Consider the following 20,077-nt stretch of genomic DNA (forward strand, 5'->3'; position numbering starts at 1 on the left):
ATACAGCTGTATGCTCAAGAAAATGTTTGTAGCGAATCTGAGGTGGTGTAACGGTGATGTACCTTTGCATGTGCACACATGGCTTGTAACCCCCAACCTTGGTCATGATGGGCATGTCATGGAAAACTTTTAAAAATTTCTGCTGAGAAATGGGCCGCCTTCTAATATTAGACTCCCAGCTGCAGGGCTGTGCTGCTGCCTCTCTAGCTCCAAGACCCACGTGCTAAATATACCTCATCAATCTGTTCCAGCAGCTGTGTCCAGCACATCCAGAATTCACTGTAAATGAGAAAGTATGAGGCATAAACAGGAAAAAATGAGCCCCTTACTCAGAACATGAGACTCAACAAGTCTGAAATGCAAATTGAAATCAACAAGTTCTTTATATTGTCCTTAGGATATATAAAGATATATGTGGGATATACATCCATTTACTAATCTGCAAACCCAATTTGATTTTATTCCCAAATCATTCCAAAGTGAGAGAATTAAATCCCAAGAACCACCAGTCATATTCACATTATTTATTCCAAAATGTAGGTAAAGGCTTAAAGTGCTTGTATTTTGAAGTCAATGAAATCTTTTTGGTTCGCTTTCCCATTCAGCTTTCTCAGTAGTTAGCTTTACTCACGTGAATTCCAAATGAACGTACATGGGAATCCTCTGTCTAGGCATTACACTTTGGAACTGGAATATCCTCTTTGAAAATGCAGATGAATGAAAAGCTCTAAATAATGAAATAGCCGCACTTATTGAGTGCCTTTTTTAATCTGTTTTACCACACGGACACAAAGCATCCGCTGTTGGTTGGCTTGCGTCCCTCTGGCATACTTCTGTTTGAACAACACTGACCACATCAAGGAAGTGGGCTCTAAGGGTCAGGACAGCCATCAGAGGTTAATTTATTTCCAGAACAGTGCAATGGACTTCGAACTTTAAACAAGTTGTCTTTTCTCTTTGCCTGTGTTTTCTTCCCTGCAAATATGTGATCATCCTTGCAGGAAGCTATGAAGCTCAGTTAATTCTTAAAAACTTTGAAGTCTTCTGGTGAGTGTACTACAGTAGCTGGCACCTGTGTTTAGACTTAATTTTTGCCAGTTGGATTTAAAAATAGTTTCCCTGCTTAATGCCAGCGGAGCCAAAACCATGATAAAAAACACTTCTTGAGAACTGATTTCCAGCTTTATTTAGGGATATATTTTTTTTGTACTGGGAAATAGTGCTTAGAACTTCCAATCAAAAGCTATGTAATACAAACATGGCATAGAAGTAGATTTACCAATACTAGACTTTTTGCAGCTTAGTTCTCGCCCAAATTTGTTCCTTTGAGTCCTCTGCAAGTGGGGTCTTTTTATGCTTCCTCTCAACCACAAGTCTGATTTACCTTTTCAGTGATTGTCATCCAGTCATCACCATCAGACTGAGCTACTCTGCTGCTTTTGATTCCTCCAACCAATCGAACCATTAAAATGTTGTCATTTTAACAAGATCTTGTTTTTCTTTCAGGAGCTTTCTGATAGTTTTATTGTAATATATGCAAGTTTTTCAATTTTAATGGACGAAAAAAATTCTAGCTGTAAAGTTATTTATTGCTTAGTTAAGAGATGCCTCATAGGACATTTCAGGATGGTGGTTACCTGTTGTGTTATGGGGTTGTTGCAAAACAATAAATCCCTGTGTTTAACAATTTAGTTGATTGTTTGAAAGTTACTAACTCAAGATTGTCTTTTGAAAACTAACATCATCTTCCCACTGCTTAATTGTTCTGCAGGGTAACGTTTGTGCTTATACAGTTTTCTCTTTAAGTACTTTATTCAGTACTTAAACATAGCTAGACATTGTTTCATGCACAAAGTACTTTTTTTTTTTATTATTTTTTAGACAAATCTTCAAGCAGTTTTTAACAAACAGAGTGCTGAAAGACCCTAAACAGAGGCGCTTTTTCAAATCCAATGACCTTTGTGAACTTTTTACTCTGAGCAGCCCAGATGTGTCTCAGGGGACAGAAACAAGTGCAATTTTTGCAGGTACACATTTTTTAATACTTGTTTAAAAGAAAAAGTGTTTGAAGTGTTTGATAAATGGATCCTAATTTCATTCATCCTTCAGGTACTGGTTCAGATGTTCAAGTCCCAAAACACCAATTGAAACGGAAACTTGAAAAGCCTCCTGATGACATATCTAAAGGTGATCTCCATCATACAGAAAGCAGCTCACCAAAGTACAGCAAGTCATCGAATTCCTACTCAACCACCCACATGACAAATTCTTCTTCTAAAACAACAGAGACAAGTGAGGAAACCAAAGGAAATTTGGAAGCCTTTGACCAAAATAGCTATGCAAAAGAGAATGCACAAGCTGCTACTAATATAAATTCATTAAATAAAAGCAAGGAGGAAAGCTTGGAAAGAGCTGACAAATCTATGTCCCAGTCATTGCCAGGTGATGCAGGGTCTTCAGAGAATGCCAGATGTCTGAACGCCATGGTGGCTGATGAAGTACATGGAGCTGCTAATGCAAACGTCAAGGGAGATTTTAGCCTTACATGTGGTGCGGCTGGCTCTTGGGAAAAGCAAGTTGCTAAAACTGAAGATGAGCACTTAGATAATAATCATTATAAATGTACTTCAAAAACAAAGCACAGGGTGGATGTGCTGTCACATGAAAGCCACAAGGATAAGTCTAAGAAGAAACATCACAAAGACGCCAAATTTGAAGGAGAGCGCATTCCTCATCTCGTAAAACAAAAGCGATACAGAAGGGAGAATAGTGAAGAGAAGGAGGAAGACTCAAAGAAAAATGATGATTATGTCTTGGAGAAACTTTTCAAAAAATCAGGTAACAGTTGCTATTTGGCTGCTCAACAGTGTCAGATTATTTAAAGAGAGGTATGTAAAACTTAGGCAAGTGAGGGAAGGAGCAGTTCTGTTACTCTGATGGTTAGAGCTACAATACAAAACATGTTTTATCTATTCTGTTGCTGTAGTGAAACATTAAAGTGTTCATTGTTGAAATGCTCCGGTTATGAATGTGCTAATTACCTTGGCACAACCATTTCAGAGAGATCTGCAGCCTTCCAGAAACACTTCTGGATATAGAAGTAATGCAGTGTTTATTCTGGAAATAAGGATGTAACCAACCTTCATTTACACAAGGGTTTCACTTCTGTCTGTCCTGTCCGTAACAATAGAAATGATCGATTTACCCACATAATTGCCAAGTCTGTTGTGAATAATGACCTCATCAGCACACCAGAAGTGGTTTGCTGTCAAATTGATTGCTTAACTGATAGAAGGGGGATTCTCTTATTAGAAATGACTGTACTGAAGTGCTGAATATAATCAACCTGAAAAAGGAAAAATGTGATTGTGGCATTCACTTAAATGGTGAATATTTAATTTTACAGATAACATGTAAATTAACAGATGTCCTCCTTTTCTTGGTATCTTCTGGTTTTTAGGGGTACACAGTGTTATGAAGCATGATGCCATTATGGAAGCTTCCAGTGCAGATCACGTGCTGGTAGAAGCAGAAGCAAACAGAGTGGCCCAGGATGCCTTAAGAGCCCTAAAAGTCTCTCGACAGCGATGTTTAGGAGCTGCTTCTGGTGTGCCAACCTGGACAGGCATGAGTGGTCTTTCAGGTGCACCATCAGGAATAAAGTAAGTTCAGTTCTCATACTGCTTTTCCAAAAATAGAAGAGTTCCTTAGGATGCTATGTATTTATCTTTTTTTGCACTTGGTATTTGCAGTAACGCGTCAAAGTGAGCTTTCGTGTTTTATATTTAATAAAGACATGAAGGCGTATTACAAGCCTAGGAAGTCCATTCTGAAGTACAAAGAAGGCATTTCTGTTGCACAGTAGAGGAGAGAGTTTGGCAGAGGGCTCTTGAGAACCCTAAAATGCAAACCCAGTCAGTGTCTTTGGCAAAACTATCCTAATCATTTTGAAAAGGATGTTTTATGGAGTTAATTCTTTTATGGGTTTTTAGGAGTCGGTTTGGTCAAAAAAGAAACCCCATGCTGCTTTCTTCACATTCCACTTGTGCATCACCTGCGAAGAAGTGCAAGGTAAGAGACACAAGCTAACATTTCTCTTTTAATAGCTGATATATGTGAAATATTCTGATTTATGCAACAAATCTGATTTATACTGTAGATGTGTCTCATACCCATTTATTGTATGATTATGTAGAATTCTAGAATTTTTAGTCGCCCATGAATTTGATTTTTCATGTTTTGATATAGCATCTTGATGAAGTTTAATTAGATACATCAGTCACAAATTGCAACATGGTCTGGTTATCTTTCTCAAGACCAGCAATGCTTTTCTTCCGCTTACTGAGTTCTAAAGTTGAGACCAGAATATATTGCCTCTTTATTGTGTATTTCAGATGACTAGCTTCTGAGTGTTTGTGTTTAAGTTAAATCAGCAGGCAGATTTTGTTTAATGGATTCTGTGGATCTCAAAATGCAACTTTCTCCATAGTCTGTATGTTTATTTGCAGGATGCAGATACAATAAAGAAAGAAAACTTAAAGAAGTGTAGTTCCAACGGGCACTTTGATGGAAAATCTGGAGAATCATCATCCAGTGCACTAGACTCTTCATCTTTATTAGCTAAGATGAGGGCAAGAAACCACCTTATTTTACCGCAACAGACAGGGAATGAGGGAGATGAGAATCATCAGCAAGCACCTGCCCCAGCACCGGGTCCAACAGAATACGATGAACTGCTTGTGGATGTGCGTAACTTCATAGCGTTTCAGGCCCGCATGGACGGCGAAGCTAGCACTCAGGAAATACTGCAAGAATTTGAGTCCAAACTGCCTGTGGCTCAGTCCTGCGTCTTTAGAGAACTTCTCCGCAATCTCTGCACCTTCCATAGGAGCCCAAATGGTGAAGGTGTCTGGAGGCTAAAGCCAGAATTCCGCTGACCTTTGTCAAGGGAAGGCACCTGTCTGTGTGCTCAGCCACCACTCTTCTTTCAAAGACTTACTGTTTGTCATTTTAAATCAGGAATTATTTCATATTCATGATTTAATAATTGACTTGAGCAGTCAGTGGTGCAGCACTTGTTGCAGGCTCAGAGCTAACTTAATTTCTGATTTACACTATTTATATGAAAGTGCCATCTACCTCATAGATGAAACAATACAGAATATCAGCACCTTTTCTTCAAAAGAAATCTTAATATAAATGGGATAAAGAACATGTACTGACTTTTTATTGCAATAAGAACCATGGATGTTGCCATGGGTTGTAAGACTTTTATTTGATTTCTGTGAAATTCCAAGAACTCTTCCTCAGTTTTCTGTATGTTACTTGAATGGTCATGGGGCACACAGTGTACCATCCAAAAAAAAAAAAATAGTGGTCAGCATGAGAGATTCAGTTGTACCAACAAGTGCATCAAAATCATTGTATGACACTTTCATCAGTAGTGAGAATTTTGTTTTAATGTTGGTGCTTTCATAGTTGCCAGCATCTAGCATATGCAGTGTAACTTACACCACTAATTAAATTGGGAAATAATTCTGCTGCCACAGAGGTTTAATCACAAAAAATGGAAAGCCTGGCAGGATCTTGAGATGACTGACAGTTGATAATTATGGAAAACTTACTATATTACAGAAAACCCATTTACACCATAATCATCAATTCGGTTACAGTCCCATACACCACTGGCAATTGCTTGGTACAATATTTCTTACCGCTGAGGTGACAGTAACCATTATGTTCGTCACAGGTTGTGGACTGATAATTGAAATCCCATGAAATGTTCATGGGTCTCACTGTAATTTATATCAAAAACTTTCCAGTTCCCTGTTAGCACTTGGAATTTTATACCTTGACAAAGACTGAGGTGTTAGTTGGTCAGAGGGGGAATGGTTTCGCTGTATTTTACTAAACATAATCACTTTTTGCCAGAGACATAATTGGAGCATGTACAGAAGTTACAGGTCATACCTGTTCTGTAGATAAGGAAAATCTCAGTCTTCCTGACAGTCAGACAAGTTCTAATACCCATTTTCTTCCAAGGAAGGAAGGATTGGATTATTTGTAGCAAACCTGAGTACTACATTGGGTCTGTCTTCAAGGTACTAGTGTGCTATGTAAGGAAGTCTTAAGGGGGGGGAAATGGATAGATTTTGAGAAGAAAACCACGTTCTTGCAGCAACATTAAATTACTGTATGGCTTAAACTGTATGGAACAGTTAAATATGCCTAATGTCCTTCCTATCCCTAAGCTATTAAGAAAAGGGAAAGCTGAGCTACTTCTAGTGTTTTGTTCAGTGTGAAAATATCTATCTTGTTTACTTCAAGTGAAAGTACAAATATTGAAAGATGAATGGTGAAGCAAGAATACAAACTGTTACTTTGTTCTTGTAAAGAAAGTCCTTATGATACTTCCAATGGCTTTTCCTCTTGTTTTTGCTCAGTGCTAAAGGATCTGTAGAGTTTTGCAAAAAGTGGTGCCATGCTGTCTCAATAACTGGTCAGTTGGCTTTTTACAGGCTGGAGTTGGAGAGGGCGGACAGTCCAAGAATCTGTTGCTTTTTGTCGTGGCATTTGAAGGTGGGACTGTTGCACCTTTTCATGGCATCTCTCTTTCTGATCCCATTTATATTCACTTACATTCCCTCTTTCAGGAGAAAGATGAATCCAAGAATCTAGGCTGCAGTGACAAAACACTTCAAATATTATAGATCTGTTGATATGACTTAAAAGGGTCAGTAAAAGAGTAAAAAAAACAAAAAACAAAACAAACAACAAAAAAAAAACACCAAACAATTTTGCTATTCTCTCCAAAGCTGTAGGGAATTTTATTTGGGCTTGGGTGTCATGCCCCCACACATCCCTGTGCCCCAAGAACAAACCAGGAATTCAGCTGTCAGCAAAGCGGCTGTTGACACCTTAGCTGTCGGTTCTGGTGTCCTGTTTTATTTACTACTTCCAATCTTAAAGACATAGTTCCTGTACTAAGGAAAGTTTGCAGCGTCTCACTGATCTGTTAATGTAAATGGACTTGCATGTGCTTTTTGTAAATCCTTGGCTTTTATGGACTTATTAAAAAAGAGAACCAAAAGTCTGTTCTAGAAGTCTTCTTTGGGGGCGGGGGGAAGAGTGGGGTGGGGGAGCCATCTTTTCTGGTATAGTGTGGCTCTGACTAAATGATTCACATTAAGTACATTTCCATTTTTCGTACAACTTCAAATTATGCATCCTAGCAACTAGATTTTTTTGCAGTGCTAGCTTTTGTTTAAAATGTTTAAAAGACTGAATGAATATTAGTATAATACTCCAAAAAATATTTTTAAGTATTTCATCTCAAAAGTGTATGTGATTAAAGGTTTCCAGGCTGATTTATAGGTAAAAGTTGTTCTGGAATATAATATAGCTGCTATACATTTTAAAGTAGAGGAGTTATTTCAGAATAATCCTACTTTTATTCTATAAAGCATTACCTGATTTTTTGTTTCTTTATCTTTACCTGTGTAAAGTGAATTCCTTTCACCACTTCAAGGAATATCTGAAACAATTCCTGACTAATGATATCGCATAGTCAAACATGTTTACCATTAAATAGCTTATAGGTACACAATATTTTTAAAAGCTTGTATTTTAGCCTTGTATACAGTTTCCAGGTATTCAGTGCTGCAGTTGGTACCTGCTACTTTTATTTGTGCATGATTCCAAAAATCACTCATGTGGAATGCTTGTGGTTTTATAATTTGTTTTCTTACCTCAGTAAAAAGGGGATAAAGAATGATAAAATACAAATGTTAATTTAGGAATCAAGTTGAAAAAAATCATTAAATCTCGTTAAGGAAAGACATTTCAGCATGAAACAATGAGTATAATCTTTAATTTTTTTTTTTTAAAAAAAAGGTATACCACAAGGAACCACTGAAAATTTCTTTCCTGTAAAGATGCTAAAAGCTGAGCACCATGCTACTCCAAAGATGTCACGCCAATGTAGATGATGTGACCTACTACCCATACAGCTCAGCAGACAAATGCAGTTGAACAAAAATCTAGAACACTAAATAGCAAAAACTTGGATTGTTCTGTAAGTGGTTGTGGGGCTTGTGCACACTGTTTGGGTAAAATGTGCTGTACTGGTATTTTAACAGCAGAAGTTAAAACTCTTACTATAATTGCTCCTTCTGGTTTCAAAACATTTGTAAAGGGGGAGGTAAAAAAACCTCTTTGTTTTTTTAAGATGTTTCCCCCATCCCGTCCTCCTTTTACATTCTCCCAGGTGTTTATTCTCCTGTGTTCATCCTTTTGCTGGACACTTAAGTCTTGTATAGCCAACCCACTCATCTCTGGTATAAGAACTAAATTCTGATCTGGAGAAAAGAGATTCTGCTCAAGGTTGTAGGCGTTTGACTCTTCTGAACAGTAATGACCTGCCACAAAACAGATGTTAGCAAGGTGCTGAATGGATAGATTGATAGAAACGGTGATTAAAAATGGAGAGGAGTATTTTTAAATCCATTACTTCATACTGTGGCTCAGCCTTTTCTCAAAGGGCTACACCACGTGGAGAATTAAGTTTACTGCAGCTAATAAATGTTATCCTCCCACATAAAGCTGTAGAGAATTGGGCTTTTATATCTTTAAGTTTTGGCTTCAGATGATGGTCACCTATAGACAGTTGTACTCAAGTCACAAGATCAACTTAGCTTTTGATTCCAAGATTGCTGAACTTGGCTAATTTTGACTGTCTTCTAGTAGTGCAATTCTCTGCCTTTCAAGAAGCCACAACAGAAGGGACAAGACTTTCAAAAGGACTTAATGGGATTTTTGTTGTTCATAAGATCCTGCAGCACTTCCCTTCTTTGAGCTACGGAGCCACTAGCCTTCATCAGAGCCAAAAAGTGTGTTATCTGGGATGCTGCACGTACGTGATTGAAACAGCCACAGAATATTAGCCTTTCTCCAGTTTCTGTGTGCTTATTGATACTGCTGTATGGAAAGGACAATTAGATGTGAGTTGTGTTTCTGAAAAGGGTTAGTATGTTGCACAGGTTTTTGGTTGATTTTCACAAAGAATGATCTTGTGGGCTCCATTTTTGGCTGAACTCCAGATACAGTTTGAGATGTGCTTTTCAAAAATCATTCTGATAGGTGGTGGCAATGATTTTAGTAGCCATCTGAAGAGACCTTTGTGTCTTGACTCCCCAGTTAAGGTTATGTATGAAGTGCACTTGGTTATACTGATGTTAGTCTGCAATTCAATCAGGGCTTTTTTCCTCATCTACCAATTAACTCAGTTTGGTAGTGAATGAATACTGCCAGGACCTGTAATGCCCCTTCACTAGTAAGTAAGGAAAAAGCTCTTCACAGAGGGAGAGTGTTTTGCATTTGCTAAGGCTGAGCAGATACACAAAATCTGTTCAATAAACAATACTACTGTGTAACAGTGTGAAAATGAGAGGGGAATCCTTATAACAGTGTTGGTGGGGAGGGAGGGAATTTTCCAATAGATTTTCAAATGTTACACATTGAGATTTATAAAAAAAAAAAAAAAAATCCAAATATAATGATATACCATACTTTCTCAGTGACAAAGATATCCAGGCAGGCATCACTTAACTAGAAAAAGCAGTGTGAAAATTATTGTTGCAGGATGTATCCTTCAGGGAAAGCTGTCACAAGAAGCAGTAATTTAAGCAATTAATTTGACAAAACAGTCTTAGAGAAAACAGTAACTTGGCTAATGTTCTTTCAAAAGGGTAACACTTTTCACCAACATAAAATAATTTTATTTTTAAAAGAAGGAACTGGGTAGATGAATAATTAAATTGGTGGGATAATACCTGACTTTGCATTGTTTTTGCATACTGTGTCAAATCTAGTAATAACAGTTTAAGCAGTTGTTGCTCTTGGAGGGAGGAGGTGCTGAGGAACAGCTGTATCTCAGTGGTTCAGCAAGGAAGGACGATGCAGTGTTTCTTGTGCTGGTGGTGGTTGTGCTTTCTCAAATGATACATAAAGATGATTAAAAGATTAGATGTGAAGAGACCCTGTAGCAGCTTTATCCAAACTTGGCTTACTCCCAACATATGGGCCAAGAAATTACTTAAAGCATGAGGAAAAATTAGGAAGGAATTAAGTTAGGTAGCATAGTCACTGAGGTGGTTTAAAATGTGGAGTAATCTACCTGTTTGGTCTTCTAGGAGCAGGGAGATCTGGATTCTTCTGCTATAAACCTCTGGGTGACTTTGGATGCAGTACTATACTGCCTGCTGCATTGGTTTCCCCATCGGACGGATGCAGCCTTTCAGGGAAGGCAAGGAATCTTTCAAATCCTTTGGAAATGCTTCAGGAAATGATAGCACAGTACAAAGAAGTCCTGGTTGGAAAAATAGAGGTAATATGGCATCTTATTGTCTAGATCATTAATTCAGAAACTGTAGTTTACACAAAACTATCATACAAAATTGCTGAGAGTCCAGTTTTGAAGGGCTTGAGTAGGGCACGTGTCTTGGAGTCAGGATGTGCTGGCAAGTCTGCACTTGGGAGTTTATCTCCTCTGGGAGAGGTATTTATATATTAGATACATGGTAAAAACACTCTCTGCTACTTAGGGCCATTTATAATTTCCCCGTTCCAACATTCAAGCTAAATGCTGAATATACGCTTACTAACTCAGTGGCTCTCTCCATCTACCCAGCCCTCAAGGGATTGCTATTCCAGGCTCTGGGGTGACGTCAACACTCCTCCTTCACATGATATCGCTGATGTGGTACAGTCCTGTTCCTTCCGCTGAGACTTCGAAGATGAAGCTTTCCTTGGTAATTCTTAACTTTTGTTGGTGACCCTGGTTTTGCTGCCTCTACTATCATTAAAAGTAAAGAGAAGTCTGACATCTTTCATGCAAGGGTCATTCCTCTTTTCTTTTTTAAATGGGTCTAAGACAGCTGCTATGAAGTGAGTGAAATACCTTGTGTTCTTGCTCCCTGCCTGCAAAAGCCACAGTGAAGACTGCAGTGCATCATTGCTGTGTTCAGGGAGCAGAAAACTACTCTTCCCCCCCCCCCCCCCCCCCCGAAATAAGAGATTTGTTGAGTCACTAAACTAGGAACTACAGAACCTGCACAGAGCGTGTACAGAGAAGTGTCAGGCAGCTGTGTCGAGAAAGCAGCAACTTCCAGCCTGCGCTGTCCACTAGTTTCTTATTGTTTGTGCTAACATGAAATTAATGGGAGAAGGGAGAAAATATTCTGAGCTGAACTCTTCATTTCTGAATGGCAGAGTTGGACTTGCATTCAAGTCCAAACTTGCTAAGGTTCTGCAATACACAATGAAGGCTCTCAAGTAAATTTTGCTCTGCCCACTATTGATACATGTGACAACCATGCTTTTTCAATATTGCTGTCCCATATTAATTATAATGGCATCAAAGATGATGCGGCAGGCCACATAATAAATTCCACTGTTCTTACCAATAAGCTATACCTGAAAGCCAGATGATTTTGAACTCTTCAGACCCTTCAAGCTGTTTATCCAGTCATTTGAGAGAGGGAGAAGGAAAAGCAATGCCAATGCTGAACTCTTTAGAGAATCCACCTAAAATTTTAAGTTGTTAACTATCTATCATAGTTCCCTACAGATTCTCTGCTTTTCCTCGGCTCCCAAAGCCACACTGCTCACAACATGTAAGTTGAGAGAACCTATTTTTATTGTACAGAACCGGGAGGTTGAAGCCTTGCACTAATTGCAAACCAGTACGTAGTATCATCAGTGGAGCCATGACCAACTCCTGCATAAGGCTTACATAAGTGGTGAGTCATACAGTCTTACGAAAGAATAGGGAGCGAGGCTTTCATTATGTTGTTTGCCTAATCAGAAATATGAAAATAAAAGAACACAGCACTCGGTGGGTTACGTTTGGCTAACTGTAGGCTGGAATTTCTGCAGTTGCACTACTATGATTGAGGCATTTCGTTGTTTGTGGTCCCAGCTTATATTAAACAGAGAGGATTTTGTCATAAATCTTTGCCTCTGGGGCAGAGTTAAGGTTGTTTGGGAACCCTAGCTATGTGTTTCCAGACATTAATGTCTGGAAGCAGCACCATGAGAGTAAAAATGAAGGTATATGCCTAGGGAGGATACTAGGAGTAAATGAAGAGGCCCAAGGGCAGGGTAGGGTTTGTGAGGATAAGCATGTGAAGAAGCACTGGAGTGGAAGCAAAGCTTTTAGAATGACTGAAAAACAGTCTAGTGATGATTTCTCACATCTTACTAGTCTCTTTCCATGCTCTCAGGCAGGTAGTTGAATGGGTATTACTTTATGCAGCACTGCTATTAGCCATGAGCTGAGATACCTACAGCCCTTAGAAGACAACCGGAGAGTTTTGAGGATCAAAGTTGGCTGTAGCTTTATGTGCAGCAACAGTGCTCTTTACACGGGTCTGATTAACCTATCACTGCTTCTCATTTTCCTCCATCAGTCCTCTGCACCTCATGTGGCAAAGTGGACCAGCAAGCTTGTGTCCTGGTGAAAAAAACACAGCAATAATAACTACCCAAACTTTTTTCCAAACATGTGGCTCCAATAGCTGAAGGCTGGAATGAGTGACAGTAGGAGGGAATCTGGAGCTGAAGAGCTGCATGGCCAAGTGCCCTAGGAACTTCAGCTTTAGAGCAGCAAAAGGTGAGTGCTTTCTGTATCAGAGCTGTTTGAACAATCCAGATTAAACCTTTTTTCTTCAAATGGCTAATTTGGGAGTGTGTGGAGCTGTAGCCTCTTTGTCACCACCTCATTCCACTATAGGCCCACATACTTGCTCAGTGGAAGTACTCCTGTCTAACATAGCATGCCTAAGCAGAGGAGCCAGAGAACATTTCTTTCTGCCCCATAACCTACCTCCCTTTGCTTTCCTGCCTGGAAAGGGACCACGGGGCCGTGTGGCACAAGCAGAACAGGGAGTGCTGCATGAACCCTCAGGAACGTATAACTGCTTCTCAGTAAGTTGCCAGGCTGCCTTAAAAAGGGCTAGTATGCAGGATGCTTAGCATTTGCGGTTTTTTGGTGGGGTGGGGAGGTGGAACTCCATCAACCAAAGTGGGGAAAAAAGGCAAATTACTGAAAGCTGGTTCAGTTTGGGAATTATTTAAGCCTTAAAATAGCTTTTCAGTATGTGTATGCCTCCCCCCACCCCTAATTACTTTGAAGCTTGGCTGCTCTTGCTCCACTGCAATAGCAGAAACGCGGACTCTGCCCCTAAACCCCACCCCGGGCAGCTGCACAGCCCGAGTTAGAGACTTGGGCCAGCGCTGGCTCCCTGCTGCCGCCCGGCCGAGCCCGCCCGGGTACCCGGGCCCGCACCCGGGGGAGCTCTGCGGGCTGCGAAGCCGGGAGAGGCAGAGGCTCACGCCCATTTTCACGTCTACGTTTTATTGCTGTGGCAATGGCAGGCAACAGCACCTGGCATCAGCAATGCACAAATCAAAGCCTTTTACAAAACAAAACAAAACAAAAAGTAAATTTAGAGAATAAGATTTTCACAAGTGCGGTTTTCTTTGCAGCACCCTGAAAGCAACAGCCGTGCCCCCGAGCCCCGGCCGGCAGCTCTCTGATGTTAACGAGCGAGCGGCGATGCCCCATTGAGCCCTTAAGGGGCCTTAATGGCCCGGGCGAGGCGCGGCCGCCCAGCCCCGGGGCAGGCGGCCATCAGGGCTGAGCACCCGGCCCCGCGCACTCGCCTCGCCCCCTCAGCCTCGGCGGGCCGGGGCCCGCGGAAGGGCCGCTGCCCCCTCACCCCAGCGCGGTCATAGCCGCGACGGGGCACCGGGCACCCCAGGCGGCCTTCCCGAGCCAGCGCCGCCGGCCATGGCGGCCCGCCGGCTGTGCCTGGGCCTGGGCCTGGCCTGGCTGCTGAGCCTGCCGGCGGCGAGCGGCCTGCCCCTGGCCCCCGGCCCGCGGGACGAGGTGCTGGCGGCGGCCTTACAGCGGCTGCGGGAGGTCTTCGACATCGAGGAGCTGCCGCCCGACGTCCTGCCCCGCAAGAAGCCGCCCCAGTTCATGGTCGATCTCTTCAACAAGGTGGCCGACGCCAACGGCATCACCCGCGCCCCGGGGCTGCTGGAGGGCGACGTGGTGCGCAGCTTCGAGGACCGAGGTGGGCCGGGGGCCGGGCCGGGGGCCGGGCCGGGGGCGGCGGGGGCCGGGCGGCGAGGTGGGTTCCCCGCAGCAGAGCAGCGCCGTGCCCGCTGCGGGGCCCCGTCGCCCCCCGCGTCGCGTCCCCCCTGCAGATTTGAGCAGACCCGGCAGCTGCTGTGCAGACGCGGGGTGCAGCTTGTTTTGCGGGGCCTTGCGTTGTTCCTGAAGAAGGCTCTTTTCCAGTGCACGTGGACCAGTACCACTTCTACTTCGACATCAGCGCCATGGAGAAGGGCGAGCAGATGCTGAAAGCCGAGTTCAGGGTGTTCAAGCTGAAGAGGACACATGTGTCTCGAAGGTCTGACGTGAAACACTTTTGCAAAGTAAGTACGGAAATAATATGTCAGTTAAACACTTACTTGTGCTTTCATTGTTAATAATACTGAAAACGAGGAGTGCAACCACTTACCGCGTAAACCTGCTTTATTTTTATTTTTATTTGATTGTCGTCCTCACTTGTTCTTTGCCTCCAGTATGCGGAGAAGTAGACGCAAGGTTTTGGCTTTGGCAGTATGCTGTCCTGTGCGCACGATGGCAGTGAACTATCCCTAAAGATACCTATGTCAGACCTATCTCAAACCATACCGTACTTCTCTGGCTTTTGAGATGTTTTAAAATTCGAAGCGAAATTTTGTCTGCTTAAGCCGCTCTAAAAGATAACGATAGCAATCAGGGATTCATAGGAAAATAGGGCAGGTGAGGACTCTGACCTTGACTGTATCTGTTTCTTTGGGAAAAGGCAGGACTGGACTTTTTGCAAACCTGAAGACAAAGATGTGGAAGAACAGAAGACTTTCACAGTATCGGATGTTAAAAATAGAAAGAAAAGGGATGGTCAGGATATTTTTCTATACTGTCAAATAGTCCTGTATCTTGCCTCTGAACACACCTAGAAGTAGATGTATATAGTGATACCTGTTTTTCTCTGTTAAACTGCCTAAAAACTACTTTTTGCCTGGTTTGGAATGATAGTACGATTTTACAGCTATGATGAGGCAGAAGTGTGCATAATCTTCATCCTCCTTGTTTTGTTGGAAGAACAATTGGTTTCTTATTGTTTTGTTGTATTGCTTTCATCAAGGTGGAAGTGTATGAGCTCTTGGAGAGTGGAAGTAAGCCACAAAAAAACCATCTAATTGCATCAAGATTATTGTCCCTGTATACAGAAGGCTGGGAAGTATTCAACGTCACGCAGACAGTAAGCAGAGAATTCTGTCTTAATTTTAATTCTAAATCTCTTAAGATGACAGTCAGCTTGTAACTCCAGCATTGCCCTTATGCTGGGTTATGTGGTCAATTCAAACCGAAGGACAGCAGCAGAGGAAGAAGCTCTATCTCTACGCTTAAAAGTACACCTGATGCTACCTGAATTAAAGGAGAAGTGTTAATATGCTGCTAGCAGCGCAGGCATGATGAGAATTGACTAACCCAAACCTAGGCCATAGGAGGGACATCAGGCCAAGTATGTCATTGTGATTAAACATGTTACCCCTTCGGCTGCCAAAGGAGATGGCATTGATTGTGTGCTAAGGGTAGATTTTCATTTCTCCTTTTTATTCTGGTGACATTACTACAGAGCAGATGTGCGGTGTGCTTCAACGTTGTGTTTCTGGAATTGATCGTGGTTGGATTGTTTTTCATTTAACTTCCTCTGTAGACTTATTTATTTGTTAGTTTCAAGATTTGTTTTGTAGATATCCTTAAACTATAACAGTATGTGAATGCTTTTCCACAGCAAACAAACAAACAAGATTTAAAACATACAGTTTTGTAGGTTTAAATCTGTACTCTTGGACAGTGTTTTTCCTTGCCTAAGCTTTATGGTCAGACTGAACAGCATGCTTGGATGATTAGTTGAGTTGTATCTTAAGTCATGATAGCCCTGCTTGAGAATGGCCTGGCCTTATCTATTAGTCTGTAATTATAACAGTTAGATAAAGTAAATTTGCTTGATGGTGATCTAATTTCTTCAAATGCCATGTTTGTTAGATTTAAATGAGTTTTAACGGTATGGAAAGTCTGGAGAGTTCATATTATTGTGAAAAATAAATTCCTGGCTAACGTCAGAGAGGATTTATTTTAGTGTTAATTTAAACTCTTAGTCTCATCTATTCACTAGTAAATTCTCTGAAATTAATTATCTTCCTGTAAATGTAGCTTTAGGGAATGCATATGGTATTTTGTATTTTTAAATGTTGAATTACTGGTTTAAATATTAAACTCCATTGAGTCTCAGCTCTACAGTTACCTCACTTCTGTGATACTGTGTGTTCTTACACTCTCATAGTTTGTTGCCTGTTCCCTTTCCCTAATATAAACATTGCTTCATCGTAATGCTGTAATAAGAATATTGAAACGTTAATTTTTCATTTCCCTTTCATTATCAGGTTTCCAAGTGGGTTGGAAACAGCAGCTCCAACCATGGCTTTTTGATAACTACAACACATGTATTCAGCAATAGAATTGAGCACAACCTGGTTAAGTTTGCTAAGAGCCAGGGCGCTTTGCAGGAGAGTAGAAATGCTCTCCTTGTCCTCTTCACCAACAGTAACAAACGGAGGTCTTCCAGCTTTGTACCCTCTTCCACAAGTAAGTTCACATGACAGCAGCAGCTGTTTTAGAATATGAACTCCCTGTTCATCTTCTGTTACCTTCTGCTGCCTCATGTATACCTAATCTTAGTATTTACTTGCAGCGTTGAACAGGTTTGAAGTTCAGCTTTGTCACTGATCAGAGAGTTTGGTTTGATAGTTCTGCTAGTAGATCACCCAGCCTTTTAAGTTGCCTTTCCCCTCAGAAAAACTGTGTTTGCAGGAAATATTCAGAAAGGCTAGGGGGAGTCTGATTTATTTTGTTTGTAAAGGGGTGGGAGTTCTGTTTTTTTAAATTACTATTTATATTATTTCTTCGGTGGTGAAGTTTGCATGAAAATTGTGGATTAGGTTTAGGCTAAAAAAACTCAGTTACCTGCAAAACTTTGTGAAAATGCCAGTAAAGCAACTGTAAGTAGAGTTATTAAGTGCAGTTTTCAAGAGAGGAAGAGGTTGTTAAAGAAGCAATTTAAACCTCTCTGTCCTTGGCTTGGTTTTTAAGCACCTATTTAACTTCAGTGACTAATTAGCATTGTGACTAAAGGCTGCTTTCATCAAAGACAACGCCCTCATCCCTTAAATTACAAAACACCGTGTCTTACCTCTCCCACTGGTCTTCCAGTAAAACCAACTAAGGCTGGATTTTAGAGCCTGATAAATGCAGAGAGCAAAAGCTGGGAGGAGCAGCAAAAATCCTTCTGTTTTTCAGGGTTTTCTGGTACACGGTTGCATTTGCACATTAGAAAAAACCGAGGTAGGAATTGCATCAATATTAAGAACTAGGTGGTGAAATTGAATAAAAATAAAAATGGGGCTGGCCTGTTTATTTTTGCTTTCCAAAGAAAATTTTTATAGTGAAATCTTAGATCACAATTTAACGAGCATCAAGCTCTGTATGGGATACTGTGTTGGGATTGAGAAATAGATACCCATTTCTCAATGAAGAAACTCCCTAGACCTGCCTGTTGTTTGTGGTCAGTGAATCTGTGCAGATTGTTCTTCTACCAGAAGAAAGTCAACCTATTGTCAGTAAGCTTCATTCTCTAGCACTGTTCCATAAAACTGGTGGTAATTTTTTCAGATCCAAAAGTTGAAAAATATTTTTTAAAATATTACTCTACAGGAACACACTCTGTTTTGCAAGTGTTTGGGTAGAGCCCCTGGGAGGAGAATACTGGAGAGAGAAAAAGGCTCTGATCTCCACCCTCTGTTAGCACTGCTCAGTGTAATGTGTGTTGTAGGAGTGGCCATATAAAGGCCGTTGATACCATTCTGACCAGATTCATCCTTGAAGAGGACCTGTGGAGTTCACAGAATGTATTTAGTATGTCATTGAGCTTTTCCTTTATATTTCTGCTGAATTGGGGCCTTTCAGGCCACAAAGTGCAACACAAGATTTGGCGGTTGTTGAAATATGGCTGAAATGGCAATTGAATACACACCCCTTCAGGTACTTTCACAGTTAAATGTCATTTTAAAATCTACTCTGAAGACTTTTGATGTAGATTCATGGAATAGACTTTCATGCAGAATACCGTACTTAGGAAATTAATTTCTTTTGAGAAAGATTAACACACAACTTCATTTCAGAACCAGAGTTGAACGCTGCCAAAAATGATGCTTCACGTGTGCCTCGTGAAACTCGGATCATGGAAAGCAGCAATGCAAGCATGAGCAGGAGACCTCGAGCTGCTGCAAACCCTTCTGCCAAAAGCCAGGTAACAGCATGTCATCGAAGGGAACTCTACGTTGACTTCCGTGCTATTGGCTGGTCAGGATGGATTATTTACCCAAGTGGGTACAATGCATTTTATTGCAGAGGATCCTGTCTCTTCCCCTTGGGGGAAAGTCTAAATGCAACAAACCACGCTACGGTTCAGTCCATAGTCCATACACTTAAACTGTCTGAAGATGTCAGCACACCCTGCTGTGTGCCAGATGAATTGAAGTCCCTCAATCTTCTTTACTTTGATGACAAAGAGAATGTGGTCCTTAAAAATTATAAAGACATGGTGGCAACAAGGTGTGGTTGTCATTAGCAGGACCTTTGTCTGTCTGCATTTGGTGTGCACCTGGATTCGGTTCCCCATTTGCCACTGAAGATACCAAGGGAGATGGCATTTCAGTTTACAGGGCAGGAGAGCCAGAAACTCAGCTGTGCTTCAAATCCTTCTCCCCTCACCATGGCTGTGTGGAAAGGTGTTTAAGGCTGGCTTTTGAAGAGCTGTGGGCTTCTGGAGGGTGTGTTGACCTGCATGGAGAGCTCTTCGAGTGCCTGTACACCAGAGGAAACCATTAAAAACAGGAACTTGCTATGTGAAGGAGTTGAAACAGATTGAGTGTTCAAATTAAGGTCTTGTTCTGTATATTGAGGCTCAGAATTTCCTATGATTTAACAGGCCTGGTATCCTGCCTCAATCCAGGATGGGGTGCAGGTCTCTTAGTAACACAACCTTACTCAGTTTTGACTGCATGATCCAGTGGGGATGTACGCTCTTACATAGAGCTTTCAGGATACGTGTTTGCCCAGAGCTAATCTCGGAGGCCTCTACCATCTGCAGCTTATGCATTACCCGGAAATGCACTTCTTCCCCCTGCTCTTTATGCAGCTCTGCCAAACACAGAGACCTCCTTCTAAGTCCCCCTGGGACTTGCTAGCCAGTCCGAGGGAACACACAGGTCAGCATTTCTCTGGGAATCAGCAAACTTGGCTTCTGACTCAGGGCCACACCTCTGCATGGTGAAGGCTCAGCCAGTCTTTGTAAAGTCATTCTCTTCTGCTGTGGTCTGCTGTGGCTGTTAGGCTGTGTGGCAGCAGAGATTGCTTTTGTGTTTATACAGTGGCTGTGCAATGGGATCCTAAGCTTGGGTCAGAATCCCCATAGTTTAGCAGGAGGAAAGAAGACCACTAAGCTTTGGAGGTCTGTGAGAACATGCTGGATGCTGGCCTGGTCCTGTATCTGAGGCAAGTTTGATAGAAGGTACTCGCTGATTGCCTTCCATTCTTCCTTGAAGCATAGCACATGGACTTCGAAGAGGCCCCCTGAGGTCTTTCAGTCTTGCTACAATTTAATGCAGGTAACCAGCCCATTGCAGTTCCTCAGTCAACCATTGAGTTGTAACTGCAGCCTGGTTAGGTTTCTTGTCTCCATTAATCCTTGAAGGAGGCTGACTTCTCACACAACATGACATCTCCCGTGGGTAGAAACTTCATGGAGAATTTTTTTACTCCAATGAGATTTAAAAAAAAATATTTATGTAAATGTTTTTCTTTCTGTAAATACTGATGTCTGTAATAAATTTATTT

At 41.4% G+C, this 20,077-nt stretch overlaps 2 protein-coding genes across 4 annotated transcripts in view; both read left to right on the plus strand.

Moving 5' to 3' along the window:
- Positions 1 to 7,074, plus strand: part of ERCC6 (ERCC excision repair 6, chromatin remodeling factor) — a 49,519-nt gene extending 42,445 nt beyond the window's left edge. For all 3 annotated transcript variants that reach the window (XM_082309383.1, XM_082309385.1, XM_082309384.1), the window contains exons 18-22: positions 1,882 to 2,027; positions 2,110 to 2,838; positions 3,461 to 3,662; positions 3,993 to 4,071; positions 4,509 to 7,074. In XM_082309383.1, the coding sequence (XP_082165509.1) occupies positions 1,882 to 2,027; positions 2,110 to 2,838; positions 3,461 to 3,662; positions 3,993 to 4,071; positions 4,509 to 4,937 (1,585 nt within the window). In that variant the 3' untranslated portion in view covers positions 4,938 to 7,074. The remainder of the gene's footprint in view (positions 1 to 1,881; positions 2,028 to 2,109; positions 2,839 to 3,460; positions 3,663 to 3,992; positions 4,072 to 4,508) is intronic.
- A 6,570-nt stretch (positions 7,075 to 13,644) lies between these two features.
- Positions 13,645 to 18,809, plus strand: LOC309589930 (bone morphogenetic protein 2-like; the record flags this gene model as incomplete). The annotated part of the gene is given in 6 exon segments (XM_082310650.1): positions 13,645 to 13,727; positions 13,729 to 14,138; positions 14,363 to 14,502; positions 15,261 to 15,377; positions 16,567 to 16,768; positions 18,361 to 18,809. Coding segments are annotated over 6 exon segments (1,401 nt in total).
- Positions 18,810 to 20,077: the final 1,268 nt, after the last annotated feature.

Source organism: Platalea leucorodia (genome assembly GCF_965183815.1).
Source record: "Platalea leucorodia genome assembly, chromosome: 4".
NCBI lineage: Eukaryota > Metazoa > Chordata > Aves > Pelecaniformes > Threskiornithidae > Platalea > Platalea leucorodia.